This window comes from Penicillium arizonense (genome assembly GCF_001773325.1).
Source record: "Penicillium arizonense strain CBS 141311 chromosome Unknown PENARI_contig024, whole genome shotgun sequence".
Classification (NCBI taxonomy): Eukaryota; Fungi; Ascomycota; class Eurotiomycetes; order Eurotiales; family Aspergillaceae; genus Penicillium; species Penicillium arizonense.
Genome location: NW_019173301.1, coordinates 147,592 through 167,677, shown reverse-complemented (window position 1 = coordinate 167,677; position 20,086 = coordinate 147,592). Strand labels below are relative to the sequence as shown.

The window sequence follows — 20,086 nt, the reverse complement described above, 5'->3', positions numbered from 1 at the left end:
ACATAAGGGCCGGGGACCATTATTCTTTGCATTCTCGACTATGCCAGTATATTATACAAGTGTCGCTATTTTCAGCATCTATTGCCAGTTGAGTCCTTCCAGGATTATTATACATACCTAGCACTTCTGGGTGCATAGTCTTGCTCAAATTGTTGATTTACTCGCTTCCCACAAAGCAATGAACCCCGTACTTATTGTGGGTGCCGGCATTGTTGGCCTAACACTCGGGCAAGCGCTAAAGAAAAAGGGCATTCCCTTCGAGGTGAGCTGGATCAATAGATGGTCTAGAGTTACCGCTGCTGAATTAATCCGGTCTAGATCTACGAACGTGACTTAAATCCCGAAGCGCGTGGTCAAGGATGGGCAATTACTATACACTGGGCATTGGAGTCCATGTTCAAAATGCTGGACAAATCAACCCTATCTCGCATTGAAGATGTCCAAGTTGACCCAGATGTGGCCCGCAATGACAGCGGAAACTTTCTCTTCATCAATCTCCAGACTGGAGAACCAAAGTTCAAGATTCCGCCTAATGTTCGATGGAGAGTGAATCGGGAGAAGATGCGTCGTGCGCTACTTGTTGGTATTGAGGACCATGTTCACTGGGGTCGAAGGGTGACCGGTTTAAATGTACCGAAGGACACGAATCACGTTCAACTCCTGTTCGGAGACGACACGTATGTCATCGGAAGTCTCGTCGTGGGTATTGAGGGCAGTCGTTCGATGGTAAGGCAGTTCCTCCGGCCAGATGCCTTTGGCAACAAAAAGCTCGGGATCAACTTCACAGGAGTTGCTGTGGATCTTACCCCGGAAGAAATCAAGCCCTTGCGTGATATGGATCCATTACTATTCCAAGGTTGCCACCCTCCAACAGGCGCTTTTTTCTGGTTCTCTATGCTGGAAACACCACAAGTAAATGGAACAGCAGGGACCACTGCGGAACGATATCGTGCGCAGATTTGCATGTCCTGGCCGGAGAAAGGACCAGAAGACAAAGTAGCAAGCACTGATGAAGCTCGTCTGATCAACATGAAGAACCGGGCACAAGGGTTCGTGCCATTTCTTCAAAAGGCAGTTGATCGGATTCCTGCTGGAACAACTGTTACCGAGATCAAGTTAGCAGATTGGGAGTGTCTCTCTTGGGACAATCGGGGTGGTCGAGTCACACTAGCAGGTGATGCAGCGCATGCCATGACAATGTGTAAGTGCATCTTTCTAGAGGACAATGGGTAGACCCTGACTTTCATAGATCGTGGGGAAGCCGCTAACCACGGAATCCTCGATGCGTACCGTCTAATGGAGGCTATTGAACGAATCTACAGCGGGACTTTAACGACATCAGCTGCGATTGATGAATATGAAAAGGAAATGAGAGACCGTACGAGTCGTGCAGTACTCCTCAGCCGCCAGGCCTGTAAAGATGCTCATGATTGGAGCAGACTGGATGAGACATCCGCCATACTGACCAAGAGGGCTGTCGTTGGCAGTTGAGGCTCTGAGGAACCATCTAGTGAAACAATAAGAAAGGAATATCAATGAAAATTATTAGCAAGGCGCCAAAATGTAAATGTAAAATGGTATTCAAACCAAATTCAGTGCTTGTAAGTTGCCAGTTCTAGCATATATCCCCTGGGATTCCAAACATGGAGCCAGTTGACATAAATGCCCAGACAGGGTAATAATACTATCGTGCATCTTGTTCCCACTTCCTGTCGGCAATACCAGTCTAGAAATGAAGATGCATATACAATAAAACCGCACAAGAATGGAAAAGAGCTAAAAGGAAATCGATGGCCCCGACTTATTGAGAGGAAGTTTAAAGTGCAATCATACCAACACCCGCCAGGAGTGCAGGGGCCAGATAGGCGCCGATCTGGAAAGAGCCGAAGGTCACACTGGAGTGAATGCTCATAGCACCGCCACTGGACGAGGTCGAGGTGCCGGAAGAGGAACTGGAGTCAGCAGTGGCGGTAGCCTCAGTGGTGACGGTGCCGGTTCCAGCGGTACCAGCCTCCTTCATCTGGGCGGAGCAGGTGCCGGTAGCACTGGTAGTGGCCTTGGTGGTAGCTGAACCAGCGAAGCTGCAGGCAGAAGCGGAACGGCCTTGCTCAACGTAGTACTTGTTCAGGGCGAATGCGAGTTGCTGCTCGGGGGTACACATGCTGTAGGCACCGTACACTCCGGTGGTAGCATTGCGGTCCACTCCACCGCAGTCGGTGTAGCCACAGACAGTGCTGAACAAGTTGGTGTACTTGCTAGTCGCGAGAGAACCGGCCACAACACAGCCGGCGGCGTCGTACATGCACTCACAAAGATCGACATCAGCGCTAGGGGGGAGAGGAGATGCCTTGGCCGACCAGTCGGAGCCAACTGTAGGGCAGCTTTGCAGAGCGGTGTTCGTGGGAGTGTATGATGCTTTGTTGGTACCGGTGGGGTCTGCGGTAGCGATGTGCATCGAGTAGGACTTGAAGTCGGCCATGGTGCTGACACTAGTGCTGTCGACAACGGAAACCAGACCTGTATGATGAAATGAGCGGTTGAATCAACTCAGTGTAGGGGCTCACTTACCATAGTTGTTGGTCTCCTGGAAGTACATGTACACAATACCACCGGACCAGACTTGGGCCATGGTGTCGCCATACAGAGCGGTCACTTCGGTGAACTGACGGGGAGTGACATCGTTGCAACCATATTCGGCGAAGAATACAGGAACGGAGTAGTTGCGGAACTCTTCAGTTCGAGTGTTGTAACCAGAGTCTGTGTATGATGAGTTACCACACCACGAGTAGATGTTGTAGCCCCAGAAGTCAATCGACTCGTCGGAGCTCTCGCAGTCGAAGTAGTCGGCCATGTTCTCGCGGATAGTAGACACATCAGCAGTGGCGTATCCAACGCCCATTGACCGGTAACCCTTCTGCTTAATGTACTTCTTCATATCCCGAACGGCAGCCTTAACGAAGGCACTAGCATCCGAGGTAGCGACGGTGTTGGAAACCTCATTACCAGCGAAAAAGCCAATAGTGTTGTTGTATTGAGACAGTTCATCAATGACGCTAGTGTACCGAGCGTAGAGGGAGGTTTCCCAGGTAGGGTCACTACGGTCGATGGATTGGGATGGGTCAGAGAGATCGGAGATCAAGTAGATGCCAGCTTCCGACAGCAGCTTCATGCAGGCGGAGTGGTCGGCCGAGGCATTGATGGCGTAGGTACGAATCACATTGGTGCGAAGCTCCTTCATGATAGGAACATCACGGGCACAAGCGGTGGCATCTGCCAGAGGGTCGGTGTAACTGTTTCCATCCGCGGTTTCTGTCAAATGTTAGTTGATGTGTTTGCAGATGTATACGAGGGACCGACGTTGATAGGCAACACCGCGAAGATAGCTGTTGAGTCTTGTCAGCATAGCCATTGATACCTGAGATATCACGATAGTGACTTACAACTGAGTGTTGTTGCTGGAATAGAAGAACTTGGAGCCCTGGACACGAAAGTCTTAGTACTGGATAGTTCAATGTCTCCCCAGAAAAAAAGCATTACCTTGATAACGATAGGATCCAGATCAGCCACAGCAGTGCCGACCAGAGTCGCCAGTGTCACCAAGGAGAACTTCATGGTGAAATGATTTGCGGATCTAGGTGCCGCGGGTGTATATAGCGAGTGAATGAAGTTGGATTGGATTTAACAAAAAACAAAGCAGTGAAAGTGAGTCGAGATCTAATAACGAGTGAATGACGAACGTTGGTACGTCGCTGAAAGAGGAGACAGGGCAAAACAAGAGGAATCCATGGTGGCTTCACGTCCAGCGGCCATTAATAGTCTCAAGACAGCCACTAGATCAACCCGATTTGCTCGACTCCCCTGAAATCGAAGTGGACGCGTATAACTGACCTAACTAGAATCCACTCCAAGTTTGGCTAAGTGACTAGTGGCCACCAGTCAATAAGTTTCGGCTACTGACGCCCGGATGTCAATTTTGCCAGGCCGGCATAATGGACTACGTTCAACATTAGGGCTTGGGTTAAAGCGTATGGGTTCACTAAGGCCGAGCGAATGATAAACGGCCATTTCCTAGACCCACGTACTAAACGTATCTTGGTTTCTGCACACTAGGCAAGGTCTAGTTTGTCCGAGGTGTTAACGGGCCTGTTCCAGTACGCCTGTGTGCGATAAACATCTCGCTACAAAATCGCTGGATTCACTTCTAGAGAAACTCCGAGACAATGACCTTAACCATGCTACTATTTGTAGACCTGGTCGGCTGGGTAAATATTATTGTGGTGAAAAGTGAAATATTCCCAGGCTGACGCGGTGTGGTGGGGCGTTTTTCTTGGAATGGCGCCGGCAGTGCGTGTCCTTTTACTAGGTATCGCGAACTTCTCTTTTCTGACTAGGACGGCTAAAATTATCCACGCTAGGCAAATTGAAGGGTTAGTCTGCCTGAGGCGTTGCTTGGTCCTGTTATGGACTACGTCGCAGCCAAACAAATCTGCAGGCCGAAGCTCCGACCCTCGGACTTGGTTTCTCCGCATGGTAAGTTAAAGCCCGATCCACTGCAATGACTGGGCAGGATAATTGCTTTATTTACAGTATTCGTGGTCGGATGAGTGGGCCGTCGGAAATGCTTAATTTGTTTCTTTGGGGGAATCAAAGGATGGGATACTGTCTGATGGTAATAATTAGATGGTTGGAAAGAGTATATTCTCTCCACACGTATATAGTTCGAAGTCGGTTATCATGTCATGATCTACATGTAGATCAAATTGGCAGCTGTGATGTCCTCAGCTCATCGGCAGTGACATATCGAGATCGGTCCAGCCCGAGCAACAACCGACTCGGTATGTGGATATATCGATCCCGGAAGATATTCCAGAAGATCGCTTCAAATCTGACACATGGATGGTTTGAGTGACAATGAACTGCAGAATATCACAGCTTTGACTGGCAGTACCGTAGCTATTGCTCTGGATTTTGGACAATTTACGGTCTTTCCGGAATGCATATGGTTGAGAAATAATAGCAGTGACGATTGATATACCCGTAACTCCGTATGGTAAAATTGAATAATAATACATCAAAACCCCGGTCGCGAATTGAAATTGGCGTAAAAGCGTTCCTTCGTTCCGTTCTGGCGTAGCATTTTCGTCCTTATGCCAATCTTCACATCCTGTTTTGCTTCCTGTGTGCATCAATGGCTGCGTCGAACGACCGAATTGTGTCTAGGGGACGCTCGAGACGGCTTCTTGTGGGGTTGGAGAGATCGGGGTCGGCTGTCGTTGAGTTAGAATTGTTATATTCAGAGACAATTTCTGGCTCTCACTTACTGATGATCTTGCCCTCGCGGTCCTTGTGCTGGATGCTTCTAAGAGAGAAAGTGTCCCGGGTACCAGGCTGGGTATTGACGGCAACTGGTTGGGGTTAGTAAGAGGTGCAATGAGTGTGAAGGACTAGCTAGACATACTAGGTTGCTCTTCATATAGGGCCATGTTGGGGTCGGCCTTGCTCTGTAGTGAGGTCTTGGGGCTGTGATGCGACTTGACTGAGCCGGAGCGCTCACTAGAGGAGAATGAGGAAGGCATCGTGGATATGAAACGATTTGTAGTACGAGAGTGTTTAAAGTGTGAAAATGTCACTGTATTGATTCTAAGATAACAATGTGTCAATCTAGGGAGGCGAATGGATCCTATATATAACCCACGGATCCCTGTCAGCTGTCACCTCTAAGAATAGAGCTGGAAAGCCAAGATCACGCAAGATGTGGCGAGATTGATCATTGGGCCGATCCTGAGCGCCAACCATGGGTGACATGCAGTGTGTCCAATTCCGATATGACGCTGGTGACCCGTTTCAGGGCTAACTTTTAGCAGAATGCTTGTATGCATCCCGACCAATCTGAAGGTTTTGGTGCCTGAGAGCCACGCAAGCTCGGTGGCTGAAAGGTCTCGCCCACTCCAGGCACCCACAATCTATCCTCTGATCATCCGCTTGAACCCGCGTTGCACTGCAACTGTGCGTCACATACAGGTACATTGTACCTGCACTGTACACACAATGCACAATGGTGACGACAGGTCTTTCCGGTGGAGATTGATCGCCGGTTTCAAAAATGTGACAGGAACACGCCCCATTCTTCCTTCAGGAACAATTGATCCTACCCTAGCTATGAGCCAATCATAGTCTCAGGGAGTGGGATTTCACATGGCTCTGCCCTGCAGGGTCCTGATAGCCATATTTCCATGACAAGAATGTTTGTGCCCTTATGGTTTGAGCAACGTCGATGATCCCTGGTTTATAAACACATCAACATACTCTATCTGCAGAATGTTTCTCAACTTTACTTCGTTTCCGAAGCAAACACTACACATGCCACATTCGAGGATAATTCGAGAGGCAGGCAGCGCTATTCACCTGATTGGCGAACAAAATCTGAGGAATCTGGTGGGGCGAAGATCATCGTGGCCATCACAATCGAATTACTTCAGTGCGATGTCACAGCCCCACTATTCCGGCGATGAGAAAGGCCGAAACTGTCGATCGCCGCATTTGAAACGTTGTCCCCAGCATTCCAGAGGTCGAAAATTCTCTTTCTTTCGCTGACAAGTCCGGAATGTTCAGCCCCTTGGGGAACCCCAGCCCTCGGCACATCGAGGGGTTGGGTCCAACGGTAAACAGATTCACTCCGCAAGCAGAGCACGAGGGGCCCAGGCAGCGTCTCGCTCGATTGCCGGTTAAATGCGGTTGGTGTTATCGGTGGCTTTTTCAGACCCGTAACATTGCGTACTTTTGACTCAAAATCACTGAGATGGTCCTCGCGAGAGGCTGGGCGGCTGGGTGGACGGCAGGCGAAGTACGAGGATGCGTGCAAACGAAACAATAACTGCTCGCCACTGCAATGGTATTTTCCGAGTAGTCATTGGGCAAATCCACGAATTTTGGGCCAATTTTCTCTACTGATTCAAGCAATTACTACGAGAGCAAGGTTCTCCTGGCATGAGAATATGATAGTTTGCTTCATCGGGGGTAATCATAGACAGAGACGCACAATGAGCATATACGATAATGCGACACAGGGTCTCCAGTCACAACAAAAGCGAAAGTGAAGTAATAAAAGGCAGAGTTGCCTCAACCGATGGAATTCGGCCTTTGAGTGGCTCATTGCTTCCCACAGGCCCTGAATCAATGTTCGGATAACTTTGGCATGCTTCCGAAGAAGAATTGGCGTTGGTCATCTTCCAAGTCCCGCCGCCTGTGCAGAGTGACAAGATATGATCGGTTGAAAAGGTTTATGATGCGGTGGAAACGGTAGCGTGGCCGACAACTGCGTTATTCTATTTGATGTATATTATACCACATTGCATCCATTGAAACGCCCGAATTTGTGGGAATCATAGCGTAGCCTGCCGCTAGGCACCATCGCGTGGCGGTCGCCTTTGTCTCCTTCGAATGTTGGTACTTCTCGTGGCCCCTTGTATGATACTGTATTCCCTGAAAATATCGAGCCGGGCTTCTTGAGTAGTGAGACTATGGTTCTTTGCCGCTGCCTTCGCAGCGTACTTCGCCGAGCAGGCTAATCCCACCTGGGTCTCAGAGGGCCATTTGGATCAAGGACATGTCGGTCGGGACCTCTGTGAATAGCTCCGTGGCCGCGTGGCCATATCCGTGTTATTCTTTCGATGTTGGACGGATTTCGCGATGCTGGCGGAAGGAGCTGTTTGATGTCAGTAAACAGAATGCATAATCCTCTAAGCGTGGTAATGCAAGCTGTAACGGTGGTTTAGGGGTATGGGCACCAGGCACCTGGCTCTTAATGGTTTGAAGAGGGTTAGGGATGAGACTGGATGAAGGGGGAGCGACTTGGCAAGGTGGGGGCGGTGGGCCAATGAGCCAAACATTTATGACGTACGGAGTATGCTGGACAACTAAGTTAGTTATAGTAATACGGATTACATACAATCTTTTTCAAGTGAAGGAGAAATGAAAAGCAGTCCAATTTGCTTCAATTGAAAGAAAAGGATAAGATTTAAACTTGATATAAACGAGCTGCTGTAGATATATATATAGACAGTTTGGAGCTGGTTGATTGGATGGATATGCTTGCTCTTTTTCTCATTTGTTAATAATAAATCAATGAGTACGTATATCGTAACTTTGTTCTGATATACAGCGTCCATTCGAGACAGAGAATTTGCCTGTCCGATGCTGTACACATTGGCTCTACTCTGTGCAACGGAGAGAGGATTCTGGGTCTTATTTGGTCAAGCCCATTGACATTGCGATACAGTCAGGCGAAGCCTCGGGGCTTCCCGGGAGCTGTCGACCTGTCCGGTGCAGTATGGCCTTTTTTTGGGCCAGTGTGGCCATCTCATTGGGGTTAATGTCTGTCTCCCATTCACTCTTGGTTGTTCCAAGTGTTAACCATGGCGTCGCTTCTTTTTGCCGAGTTCGATCGGATACCAGTACCACCAGAAGCTGCTGGAGCAGTGCGATGGCTGACTGGATTCCTTTGTGGGAGAAATTTGCCAGTTTATCTGCCATGGAACCAGGAACTGCGCCGAAGAATGGCCGACAGGATTCTTCACTCGATGCTTGATTTACCTTGATGCCAGCTAGCATTTGTGATTCTAGACCACGCAGGGTATTTTGGCATTTCGCAATCTCACAAATGAGACACTCCCTTTCCGTCGACGTAGCCTGCGGGGACGCGACAAGCACTTTGCATTTGACAAGAAAGCCGGGGCATTGAGCTATTTCATTGAACGCATACTCGATCAGTATGCCTAAAGGAGAGGATTTGCCTCGTCGTTCTTCGTTTTCCAGGGTTTCTGGAAGGATACATCTCCATTCTTCACTTTCAAGGAAGCACGGTTCACTGCGAGCCAATGCTTCAAATACTAAAAATCCTCGAAAGGATAATAGCAAGGTGCGACCGAGTCCACATGTATGGGCTCTTGGCCCTCGAAGACGAAAGAGATGGGAAATGCCTCGTGAATGCGTCAACCATGACTTCTGTTCTGTCGCATTGATCATTTCATATATGCTAACAAGAATTGCGGCCCCAAGAGTTGCATCTGTGCAGACCAAGGAAGGAGTTTTAATTGCATGGATCAGATGCTGCAACGCACGTCCATACATTTCTCGACTGGCGAGCATTTGTCGTGGATCATTGTGTTCTTTGCCCAGCTGCCAAGTTCCAATACTGCGCAAGGCCCAGTCAAGCGGTCTCCCGGTTTCTCGTTGGTTTCGAGCCACGTCAAACCAGTTCACTTCCACACGGTTGCTGTACCCGTAAAAGATGCCCGGGAACACATCATCGACAAACGCACAGAATCCCTCTCGTTGTCGCTGGTCCAAAACCCCAGCAACCAAGTTTGGGACTATAGCTTCATCCATCGATCCCTGCGCGATGGAAATGCGGCGTGGTAGCTCATCCGGATGAGTGGTCGCGGGATGATTGGTCGAGGCTGTTGCCAGGGAAAGTGTTTGCGATGTAGGTTCCGATGGCTTCGACTCGCTCGATACGCCGAATCGGTGGTGAAATTTCCGCTCTCTTATATAACCGGGACATGATAGTCCCCTTCTTTGGCAACACTGGCATTCTGGCTGGGTTTCATCACACTGCGATTTTCGGGAATTAGTTTGCGGCAAGGGATAACAAGCTGGAGGCTATCATACTTTGACCCGCCGCTGGAGACACGCCAAACAGCCTCTGCTGCGTGGTACGCCGACCATCACTGCTCCTGGAACCAATATGCAACTGGCACTGGGTGGACACGAGGCACAAAGGAGGACACATGCCGAGAATACGAGGCCCCGCGGCTCAACCGTTGACGCGCCATTTTTCCCGCCTGGGCGCTCTGCGGGGTCGCTTGGCGTTAACAATTAAATTATTGCTTGATGTAATCGGATCATTTTAAGCATCTTCCAAGGCAATAAGGATCGCCGAGTTCCGCCCGGCTGGATGTCTTGCTTCAATGGAGTGGGTGCCATCCAAAATGGTCTTACCCAGCGGGTTGAAGGATCCGCGTGAACTCGGAGTTTCCGTTCCAAAGGTGGAATACTGTAGTGTAACGGTGGTCGAGATTGAGACTGAAATAGCTTGCGCATACAAATGGGTTATATGTGGCGTTGTTTGCGTGGTATCATGAACATATTCACATCGAGCAAACCTGCATTTCAGAGCCTAGATTGTATTTGCTTTACCTGGACAACGAAGCAGACATGCAGCAGGATCGCACAATATGTCGTTTTCGAATGATATCGACCCGGCTCGAGATGGCCAAGAGCCACGATGAGAAAGGGGCTCTCCGAGGCCTGTCCTTCATGAAACCAGGCAATCAAGCAAACTCATTCTGCTGCAGGGGTTTAGTTTATGAGATAGCCTTCCTCCCTCGGAAATCGAGAGAATGATGTTAAAACGTACGAAAAACCAGGGATACTGGTGTAGCACGTGTCGTAGGCTGGCTGCTTCCACTCTCTTCCTCTCCATATGTTATCCATAGAGCTCCCATATTGCGAGATTTGTGCAAAGTATGTTCGTCCGCTTTGTATAACACACTTTGCTGTAGGTGTCTGCTGACAAGCTCCTCGGCCTGCAACCATATAGCCGACTCATCGGGCTTCGGCACTTGATGAACCGAACCCTTCCCCCCGCGTCGGAACATCGGGAGATGCACCTCGCAAGGTGATATAATAGATATCTGGCCCCTTTGACTCATTTGGGCATATTATTTCTGCCAATTCTGATTCGGTCATGAGATCGCCTCTCCCCCTTGCTTGCCGGCCCTTGGGCCTGCTCAATGCAATCCAGCCTGCGGGATCTTCATACATTACTTCGCGTCTGTACTCTAGTGGCTCAGAAGGTCATCGTCCTCTTCCTCTTGCTGGTGTGACGGTAGTCAGTCTTGAGCAAGCCATCGCGGCACCATTTTGCACACGACAACTTGCCGATCTCGGAGCCCGAGTCATCAAAATTGAACGACCTGGTGTCGGAGATTTTGCCAGGCAGTATGATACACGGGTCTCAGGGCTAGCATCGCATTTTGTGTGGACAAATCGCAGCAAAGAGAGTTTAGCATTAGACCTTAAGGATGAAAAGGACCATGCAGTTCTCATGAAACTCCTCGGCAAGGCCGACGTGCTCGTCCAGAACCTGGCCCCAGGTGCCAGTGCCCGATTGGGACTCTCTCATGAGAATTTGAAGAGGAACCACCCCGGTCTTATCGTTTGTGATATTAGTGGATACGGGCAAAATGGTCCTTACATGAAAAAGAAAGCGTATGACCTTCTCATACAGAGCGAGGCAGGCATGCTGTCAGTGACTGGAACCGGGAAGGAGCCCGCAAAGGTTGGAATCAGCATTGCGGATATTGCAGCGGGAATGTACGCCTATAGCAATATTCTCTCAGCACTGTTACAGCGTGGGAAGGATGGTTTGGGCTGCCAGATTGATATCTCTATGCTCGAGAGCATGGTAGAGTGGATGGGTTTCCCGATGTACTACGCCTTTGAGGGTGCCCCCGGTCCGGTACCAGCAGGAGCTTCACATGCCGCAATTTACCCCTACGGTCCTTTTGAAACTGGAGATGGACAGTCAGTCATGCTTGGCATTCAAAATGAACGCGAGTGGCAAAACTTCTGCACGAAAGTTCTCTCACAACCCGACCTGGCCACCGACTCGCGTTTCTCGAGCAACTCCCTGCGGGCTCAAAATCGGGATGCCCTCAAAGACACCATTCATGACGTATTCTCAAAATTCACGGCAGAAGAAACTATTACCCGTTTGGAGGAAGCATCAATCGCCAATGCCAATGTCAATGATATGCAGAATGTCTGGGAGCATGCCCAACTAAAGGCCCGCGATCGATGGACCCAAGTGCAGACTCCGGCTGGTGTTGTCCCAGCTCTTTTGCCTCCTGGATCCACCAAATCAGCTGATAGGGGTGGGTATAGCGCTAAGATGGGCCCCATTCCAAAGGTTGGAGAACACAACGAGGCCATACTCGCGGAATTGGGTCTGGCTTAGCCCCATATACAAACAGAATGCCGGATACACAATATGTCACAACCTAGACGTCTATAGACTTTGTATCATATGCATTGGGTATCAAGTTGAAAACAGCAATATATAGAGTCTTGCTATAGAAACCGGTAGAGGAACTCTAGGTTTTGTGGGTTCAAGTAATCCGGGTTTGATAAGGAGCCCGCCATCCCCATCACATCATCACCCTCCATGTTCAAAAGTTCATACCAATCCATATTTATCGCGACATCTTCTACTGGATCTTGAGGGGGAACTGGGTGTGTAGTCGACAACAGGCGTTCTGGGGGATTAGGAGAAAGCGGCCCGTATGGGCCACTATTAGGTGTAGCAAGCGAGGTTTCCGCGGGCGTTTGGGTACCGTCGACCTGCGACGTGGACGGTGGCACTGTAACATCGGCCAGTCGAAGATCGCGAGCTGTACGATCATCCAAGGAGCGGAAGAATAGATCTAGAACCCAGTTCTCCAAATCCCAGGACTTCTGTAGTTCCTTCAGTCCCAGAAGACAAAGCTTAGCTCTATGCTCTGCCAGCTTGCGGGCTGTGCCTGTAACTCGCCCAAAGTGAATGGTATGAATGCACAAAGCCGAAAATGTGTGAGTGATTCTGGTCGCGTTAGTCCATGTGTCATTAGAAAGATTAATACCAACACCAGAAAAAGACTCACAAGTGAAGGGACCCATGTTGGACTAGGTTCTGTGACAGCATGTCCTCAAGAACGCGTGTGCTTCTTGTTGCGGCATCTAATGCCATGTTCCCCTCTGAGCTCGTTGATTGCCCTGGGGGCTGTAAGAAGATCGGTCTGTATAGAAGAATATACAAATTGCTTGATCCGCGTTAGTAAGACATATTTAAGAAAATGGTCCACAAAAGTCATACTTATAAGCCATATGGAGCATGCCAATAAGAAACATGGCTTCCCTGGTCATGGGTATTTGAAACTGCAATTCCTTTGGCAGGTTGGACTCCCATTCAGTCAAGCATCGATGAAGCATTGGTCTGGCTGGGTTATCCAACTTGGAATGACCAGGTAGATACTGACTGGAGACGATTTCTCGTACTGGTTATCTGGTATCAGTGTTTGTGTGATATTGAAGGGGCTAGAGCATCGTACATAACCTTGCCAGCTGAGCCATTCCCATCACATACGGAATGTGAACTTCCGGTGGTGCTCGAAATATTTCAGATGGGCCGATGGGCTCACTATCCTCAAAGTCTGAGGCTTCAAGGTCGGCTATTTGGCAGTCTTCATCACGTATTCGGGGCGGTAATCCTAATGCCGCCGATGTTTGTTGATCCCGAACCTGTAATTCAGTCAGTTTCAACTACTGACGATCAAAAGTTAGAAAATAAAGTCGTACATATAGAGCCCACCAAATTCTTTTCCACACTTTTTGATCCTTGGAATTTAAGAAGGACAATTTAGACCTGAAAATGTCAGCTCATATCCACTTTCAGTCGGAATTTCCGATTCGTGGCGTACATGACATGCATTCCCTTCGTCTGAGCCAGACCAATTGCAGCGCCGAGCCAGAATCGGACATCTCGCTCTTCGGTTGGGGTTCCACGCCAAAAGCTCAACAGAAATAGCGATTGCAACCGGATAACTGTATCGGTTTCCCATCCCGAATCATAAATGTCTTTTGCCCGCTCATAGAACTCACCTTTCGCTCGGTACCTATCACGGAATCCAGTAGATTCTAAGGCTATATCCGAGCATAGGCTCACTCCAATGAACAGCATCGACTGTAGTAACAAAGGTGACAATGTACCATCTTGGTAACCACTTTGTAGGGTTGCACGATCTAAGATTGGGAAACACGGATGCATCCAATCAAAGTAAGCCTGAATAAGTGTGTCACATATAGCTGGTGCCGGGAATATCAAGGCCCCTTCGCGGGTAAGGCGATCATGCAGTAGCTTACGGCGAAGGCCTAGCGAATCGGCGCTACTTTCTGTCTCACCATTGATCTCAGGAATAGAGTAATGGAGTCTTCCTTTTTGAGCAGTACGCGCATAGCCATTGGCAGGGGATCGACGACCTTCATCCACAACGCAAGTGAGAGGACTGGATTCGCCGAGAAAGACGGTTTTATGAATGGCATCATCTGTCGTGGCTGGGCGGGAAGGTGGGTACTTTGAGTACTGGGTCAATGGCAATGACCTCTGAGCCTCTTGGGTATCGGAATCATTCGCTGCGCTGTTGGTCGAGGTAGCCGATAATCGAGCCGATCCCTTTTTCTTACGGCGGGGATATCTGCCAAACGAAATAAGCACAGACGCCCAAGTAAATGTTTTGATACATACTTTCCACGTCGTGATTCCCCAATTTCACAGGAGAGGTTCCATGAGACGCAATTTTGGCAGGGCTGCATGTCAAGCACGTTGCACCGCACCCGACGGGAGTTACATGCCAGACACGCCTTCTTTGCACGCGTCCGCGGCCGATCGGGACTTCCGGGTTCCATATTCTGTATGCAGGTAATAGAGTAATCGGCTGTTTCGATAGGCAAATTCCTAAGAAGCCAGATGAGCGAGGGTCGTGCTTTTTTGTCCTACACAGAAGCAAGGTTGTGGGGTAACTCGGCTTCTTCGGCTATATGCTTCGGTGTTTTGCCACTTCTGATTCCCAAATTATTATTATTATTTATTCTAGAAAGAATAGAGATTAGGATTATTAAAGCTAAAATAATATCTTTTATCGCCAAAATAAGGATTTTCTTAGTAGAATTAACATGAGGACTAGTAATAGTACGGCTTTCCTTGATAATATTATATATCGATCAGTAAAAATAGAATAAATAGCTATTATAATATAAGAGTTAGTATAAAAGTTTTATATTTAACGTTGATAAACATGCATGTATTGTTTCTTTGCTTGCACTTAGTGCCATCTCCATCCCTTAAGGTTTCTGCGCATCTGTCTGTGGACTATACAGTGTTCTTGTTATGCTTTTTTCGTTGTAATAATGATGTTGGGAGGGGTTCCTTGCGCGGATCTTGAATTAACAAGACCCATAAGAATCGGATAATTATAGCAGTTCCAGTGTTTAGTGGCGGATACTCCTGCTTATCATCCCGACAGCGATATATTGAACAAGGGAGTGTGGTTCTCTTCAATCAATCAATCTTTTCATCCCGAATTAGTTCCTCTTGGTCTTAATCGTCCTGAATGCATACTAGTCTACACCCTTTTTAGCTCGTTCTGACATAATGTTGGAAATCGAGGACTACCGTATTTCGGGTACCCTACGGTAGCCAATTGGATGGAAACAAGTCTGAATTGTAAAGATAGTTAAACACAGGCAATTTGCATGGCAGTATGGTTACATAAGAAATCGTGCTTTTCAATGGGCTTTCGCTTAATCAACCCATCTCTTCATTTCCGACAATAAATATCGTCGCATGAGCCAACGGCCCCCTTAAAATCCGTCGAACTGAACCTTCATATTGGCGGGGAAGGGCGTCCACTCCGACCAGTCCTCATTCATATATACCTGGAAAGACCCATCGACAGTTGTAGCCTTCAGTTGTCCAGCGGGCCCCGGAGCGCGACGTAGGTTCTTCAGTCTGGCAAAGGCACCCAATTGCACCGCCATAGAAACCATGACGATAGGTCGACCGAGACACATGTGTTCACCATATCCTTGGTGAATGTAGGAGCTATCGGGGCGGTCAAGTTTAATCTCCAGCGGGTCTGGGAAGGCTTTTGCGTCTACATTGGCCTTGACCAAGTCGGCAAAAATAGTATCGCCTCTTTTCACTGGAATTTGCCTCTCCCCATCGACGACAGTGCCGTTCTCGATGTTCACGGCTCGAAGGACCCTGAATGCGGGTGTGGCTAGGCGCAAGCCTTCTAGTGCGTACTTACGCAGCTTCTCGAACGCCTCTGGGGTATCCTCGTGGGCAATCTTTTGAATCTCTGCCCAATGGTCTTTGTTCTCAGACAGATAAAAGTCCAGGAGGCGCGCGAACTGTTTTGATTTATCCGTCAGAAGTCTGTGAGCTGTGCAAATGAATAGAACATTTGTCATTCGAACCGAAAGACTGGATAAAAACAGACTTACCGCTTGGCCTTGAATTGGGCTTGCGGCAGACGCCGTTGGAACAATCGTCCAGATCACCTCGTCGAGGCTCTTGCCGCCCTCGAACAACCGTTGGACCAAGTGCGTGCCATAGTCGGGCAGCGTCGATTCATCCGCGTTGATACCGATTATGTCTTTCAACGTGTGGAACCGTTCGGCTTTCACAGCCTGAACTGCTGGCGTGATGAGCTTTTGTAAAATTGTGGTTGCTGTTTTGGCAACAACCCTGAGTTGTTGAGTTTTTGTCGGATCAATATCAAGGAAGGTATATGCAAAGACCGCCGCCATCGCGTCATAAAGTTGCCTGGCCGTCACGGTGCCCGCACCGCCATTTTCTTTAATTGGGATATTGAAAATCCGTGCGACAACGATAGAGTGCGACAGATTTCCAACATCACGGACAGCATCGAGCTGGTAGACATCGCGTAACTTGTTGCTCTTTTCCCGGATAAGCTTTTCTGTCACAATTCTGTAATAGTCACGAATCTGGTCGAGCCCTTTGGATGGTCCGTAAAGGGCATGCTGGCAATAGCCCTTCTGCTCCGCATTCCATGGTTCGTCTCTGCTGAGCATCTGGAGAGGAATCAAATTAGTTCATGGGTGGAAATATCGCACCGGGGTTGTCCTACCCAATCGTGATGGATTAGTTCGTAAACGTGGGGTCCCCCTTTGTCTGGTTAGCGATTATAAAGACAGTCACAGGAGTTCCCAAACATACAAGGGACCTTATATTTCACCTGATCATTGAGGATATTAACTACGCCTTGCCAAGTCGTCACGGGTATTGGTTGAGGCGCAAAGCTGGGCGGATCGTAGGTATAGTCACTCTTCCTACCCAGGTCCTCCGCGATCTTCAGGTTTTCACTGGGGATAGTTAATGGGAACAGAGTATACACAGAATCACCGCGGTACCATCCTGGGAACGCATTCATGAAAAGTTTGTAAATGACCGTCCCGCCACCGACATCGAGATCAGAAGCAATCAGGGCCGATCCAAATGCGGTGAGATTCGCCGGACTGTTGTCTACCGAATAGAATCTGTGACACAATTAGGGATTGCCATGACCTTTAGGCATGTTGAACTCGCCTGTCTCCCCGAACCAAGGCAACAGCATCCGAAAGGATGGCCTTGGCAATGGTCAAGCCGCTGCAAAGCCCAGATCCCGGTACCAGCGGAGGCTTGGTGTCCTCTACTGAAACCCCAGGATACAGCTCAACATTGTCCGGATGCGAATAAAGTGCTTCCAATGAGGCGGCCACATCGGGGTCCGGGTTGATCTCCAAGAACGTTTCGTGGGGCTTGAGCTTGAAAAACTTGCGTACTTCATTCAGGCTTGCTGCTCCCCAGGCGCGGCCTTGGTTAATACCAAGCACGTCGACGGCCTTCAGAATGACAGGAATCTGGAAAATAAATCAGTTAAGAGAATATCTAGTTGATCCACGGCGGTTAACTTACATTTCGGGCGCCGAATGCGCCGGCGACATCCTCGGTCTCCTCCGTCAATAGTTTGACAAGACTGCTATCATCAAAACCCCCAGTAGCTGTACGCTTCAACCCACCGAATGTCCATTTACCTGGGTCGGAATCAATACTATGGCCCCAAGCTTTTAAGCGATTCATGAACTCCGCCTGCGTAATCGTCTCCGGGTCGATGCCTGGGAACACCTTATCGAAGAATCCTTCAAGCCATTTCGCGTTTTTATCGCTGACGGTAGCATGCCATCGATATATCAGGTTAAACTCCATGCTGACCTGATTGCCAATGCCCTTCGGCGTGCCTGCAGGGTCAAAAATATTGACCGAGTCGACACGAGGATCAAGGTTCCACTGAGTATTTGATCTGTTGGAAAAATCGAAAGTCAGTGCAGTTTCTGCCAGCCACGGTGCCTCGCCTTATCAACCAACCTGTTAAGATTGAGAATGACTCTCACGTAATCATGGAGGATTATATTGACGTAGAGTCCACAAGTAACACTATAAAAATCGGTATCAGCACTGTTCGTTTAGGAAAATAGCTCCAAAGAGAATGAGAACCTACAGCCTTCCGGTTTGGAAAAGATCGTTATCGCGTTTTGCCAAGGCCTTCTCATACGCGGCTTTATCCTGGGGATCAACGGTCACCGAAATACTAAATCTCCCAGCTTCATTTATCAACGCCAGTTGCTGGACCACATAGTTGTGGAATCGATTGAAGGACACGATGAGCGCACAAACCCCTGGCGGCTGTCCCAAAAGTCGAGGTTCTGCGAACGCATCTGGCTTGATCTTGCCATCCTGAAACGTACGGATGGTCTTTTGTTGCTCAGCATTGTGGCCGTAAAGAGGGCCGAGGTCCAAATAGGCCGAGGAAGCATGCTTGCTAGGGTCCACATCATCCGTGCGGAAGATATCATGTATGATAATCGTCGCTATGGCAATTGCCAAACTTGAGAACTTCGCTGGGTGTTCACGAGCAGGTCCTTTCCTAGCGAATAGAGCTGGGAAAGTCTTAGCACTTGTATAGCTATAAATAAACAGACTTTTCAAGCCTCTTACCATCAAAGATGGAGGCTGGATCTGGAAGGGCGGCTGGGGGAGCATGCTGCGGCACAACGCTTCGGGCATATGCCGATCCTGCCTTGCCCAAGTCTGGGTATAGAATGTTCTAGAGGGAGATGGTGGTGAGATACATAGCTACCAAAATGGGGGGCTTCTGGAGATAGGCCTACATTGTTTGATCCATCGGCAGTACGATACCTCCAGTCATCACCCATATACGAAAGAGGCGGATGCTTTAGATTAGTCCAGAGAATATCGAGTAATTCTCCTGTCAGTTTCTTCTCGCCCGGGGATCCGTGCGGCAACGAGCAAGCGAGCTGGATAATCTTTTCTAGCTGTATGGCAATAAGATCAGCCAGTGACGGAGACATGAACGGCGAGGACACACACTAGGTATCTATCCAAGAATGTCAGCGTTTGTAACACTCATTGTCGGATTCTGGGCTCAATTGTAGCATTTACTTTCGGTCATTGACCGTCCCATCGGTCAACGTAGCCCCTACGAGGCCGTTCAGGACGCTGAGATCCTCAGGGATGCGGCCGAGCTGACTCCCGATATCTTTGAGCCAGCCTTGGATTGTCTGTTGAGCGGTAATTTCACCGCTCTCACCGTTGGATTTGAGAGGCATAATGACTCGTATTGTATTGCTGCACGTTATAGCAATATAAATTGAAAGTGTGACCAAAAGTCTCTTTGTCGGAGAGAAATATAATTCCCTTTCGCTCACATTTCCGTGTCAACAATCCACATACTTATATTCGGTCACAGAGAACTCAACCGCGCCAATTAGGTGACATTTATTTGAGAGCCACTCAGACTCATGTGAAGATCTAGTTCCCAATTCTAAGGATTGTAGTTGTTAATCATGACGTAAATTATTTCGCTGTCCTCGGGACGCGATCTTTGAACTAGTCGGTGGTCTAGGTAATTTCTGAACTAAAAATATAAAGGACAACCCTTCTACTGGGTAATAATATAACCAGTAGGCAAGGACAACTTTTTGCATGTCCGCATGCGGAGCCGTTACCTGATCTGAGGCGAAAGGGCGGCGAAAACCGAGGAAGGGTGGAGCTGGCCGATTTATGATCCGCCTTGGGTCAACGAGAATCTAAATTTTGGTTCTGTAAGTGTTTAGGTTGTGGTCTCGGATGATCGACATGCCATGTGGCGTTCCCCGGATTTGGACTGCAATTTTAAATGAGAAGTGTACAATCTGCAGTACGACACAACACGCCTAGGCGATAGTATCCATAGGTCACTTTGAGTGTTTCAATCTTCAATGGATAAATTCGCCCCACTCAGTTCTCAGGACTTCCTACGCCTACGGATTGGATGTAAAGGGCTAGACATCTTCGTGTTAAAACGAGCCGTCAAACTCAAACTTGTTGCCACACTAAATAGTTCGATGAGGTCTAGAACAACGATCT

At 48.7% G+C, this 20,086-nt stretch overlaps 7 protein-coding genes across 7 annotated transcripts; 2 read left to right on the top strand and 5 right to left on the bottom strand.

The window, feature by feature from the left end:
• Nucleotides 1–178: 178 nt before the first annotated feature.
• Nucleotides 179–1,491, top strand: PENARI_c024G08984 (FAD-dependent oxidoreductase; the record flags this gene model as incomplete). Its single annotated transcript, XM_022635716.1, has 3 exons — nt 179–262; nt 319–1,201; nt 1,250–1,491. 3 exons carry the CDS (start codon nt 179–181, stop codon nt 1,489–1,491), a joined length of 1,209 nt encoding a protein of 402 aa, XP_022484497.1.
• A 325-nt stretch (nt 1,492–1,816) lies between these two features.
• Nucleotides 1,817–3,612, bottom strand: PENARI_c024G03497 (glycoside hydrolase family 72 protein; the record flags this gene model as incomplete). The annotated part of the gene is made up of 5 exons (XM_022635663.1): nt 1,817–2,517; nt 2,569–3,309; nt 3,358–3,383; nt 3,441–3,478; nt 3,538–3,612. The coding sequence occupies 5 exons, from the start codon at nt 3,610–3,612 to the stop codon at nt 1,817–1,819; spliced, it is 1,581 nt and encodes a 526-aa protein (XP_022484455.1).
• Nucleotides 3,613–5,157: 1,545 nt separating this feature from the next.
• PENARI_c024G12266 (DUF2406 domain-containing protein) lies at nt 5,158–5,576 on the bottom strand (the record flags this gene model as incomplete). The annotated part of the gene is made up of 3 exons (XM_022635754.1): nt 5,158–5,267; nt 5,322–5,405; nt 5,459–5,576. The coding sequence occupies 3 exons, from the start codon at nt 5,574–5,576 to the stop codon at nt 5,158–5,160; spliced, it is 312 nt and encodes a 103-aa protein (XP_022484505.1).
• A 5,171-nt stretch (nt 5,577–10,747) lies between these two features.
• PENARI_c024G10914 (CaiB/BaiF CoA transferase family protein) lies at nt 10,748–12,019 on the top strand (the record flags this gene model as incomplete). Its single annotated transcript, XM_022635739.1, has 1 exon — nt 10,748–12,019. One exon carries the CDS (start codon nt 10,748–10,750, stop codon nt 12,017–12,019), a length of 1,272 nt encoding a protein of 423 aa, XP_022484441.1.
• Nucleotides 12,020–12,132: 113 nt separating this feature from the next.
• On the bottom strand, nt 12,133–14,409 carry PENARI_c024G07349 (fungal specific transcription factor domain-containing protein; the record flags this gene model as incomplete). Its single annotated transcript, XM_022635699.1, has 7 exons — nt 12,133–12,640; nt 12,702–12,836; nt 12,914–13,094; nt 13,149–13,338; nt 13,396–13,462; nt 13,518–14,291; nt 14,342–14,409. 7 exons carry the CDS (start codon nt 14,407–14,409, stop codon nt 12,133–12,135), a joined length of 1,923 nt encoding a protein of 640 aa, XP_022484394.1.
• Nucleotides 14,410–15,456: 1,047 nt separating this feature from the next.
• Nucleotides 15,457–17,051, bottom strand: PENARI_c024G00346 (cytochrome P450; the record flags this gene model as incomplete). The annotated part of the gene is made up of 4 exons (XM_022635634.1): nt 15,457–16,008; nt 16,102–16,692; nt 16,749–16,786; nt 16,838–17,051. 4 exons carry the CDS (start codon nt 17,049–17,051, stop codon nt 15,457–15,459), a joined length of 1,395 nt encoding a protein of 464 aa, XP_022484390.1.
• Nucleotides 17,052–17,187: 136 nt separating this feature from the next.
• PENARI_c024G08716 (uncharacterized protein) lies at nt 17,188–19,287 on the bottom strand (the record flags this gene model as incomplete). Its single annotated transcript, XM_022635711.1, has 8 exons — nt 17,188–17,520; nt 17,576–17,960; nt 18,026–18,094; nt 18,159–18,597; nt 18,656–18,764; nt 18,829–18,993; nt 19,049–19,055; nt 19,121–19,287. The coding sequence occupies 8 exons, from the start codon at nt 19,285–19,287 to the stop codon at nt 17,188–17,190; spliced, it is 1,674 nt and encodes a 557-aa protein (XP_022484436.1).
• Between the last annotated feature and the right edge of the window lie 799 nt (nt 19,288–20,086).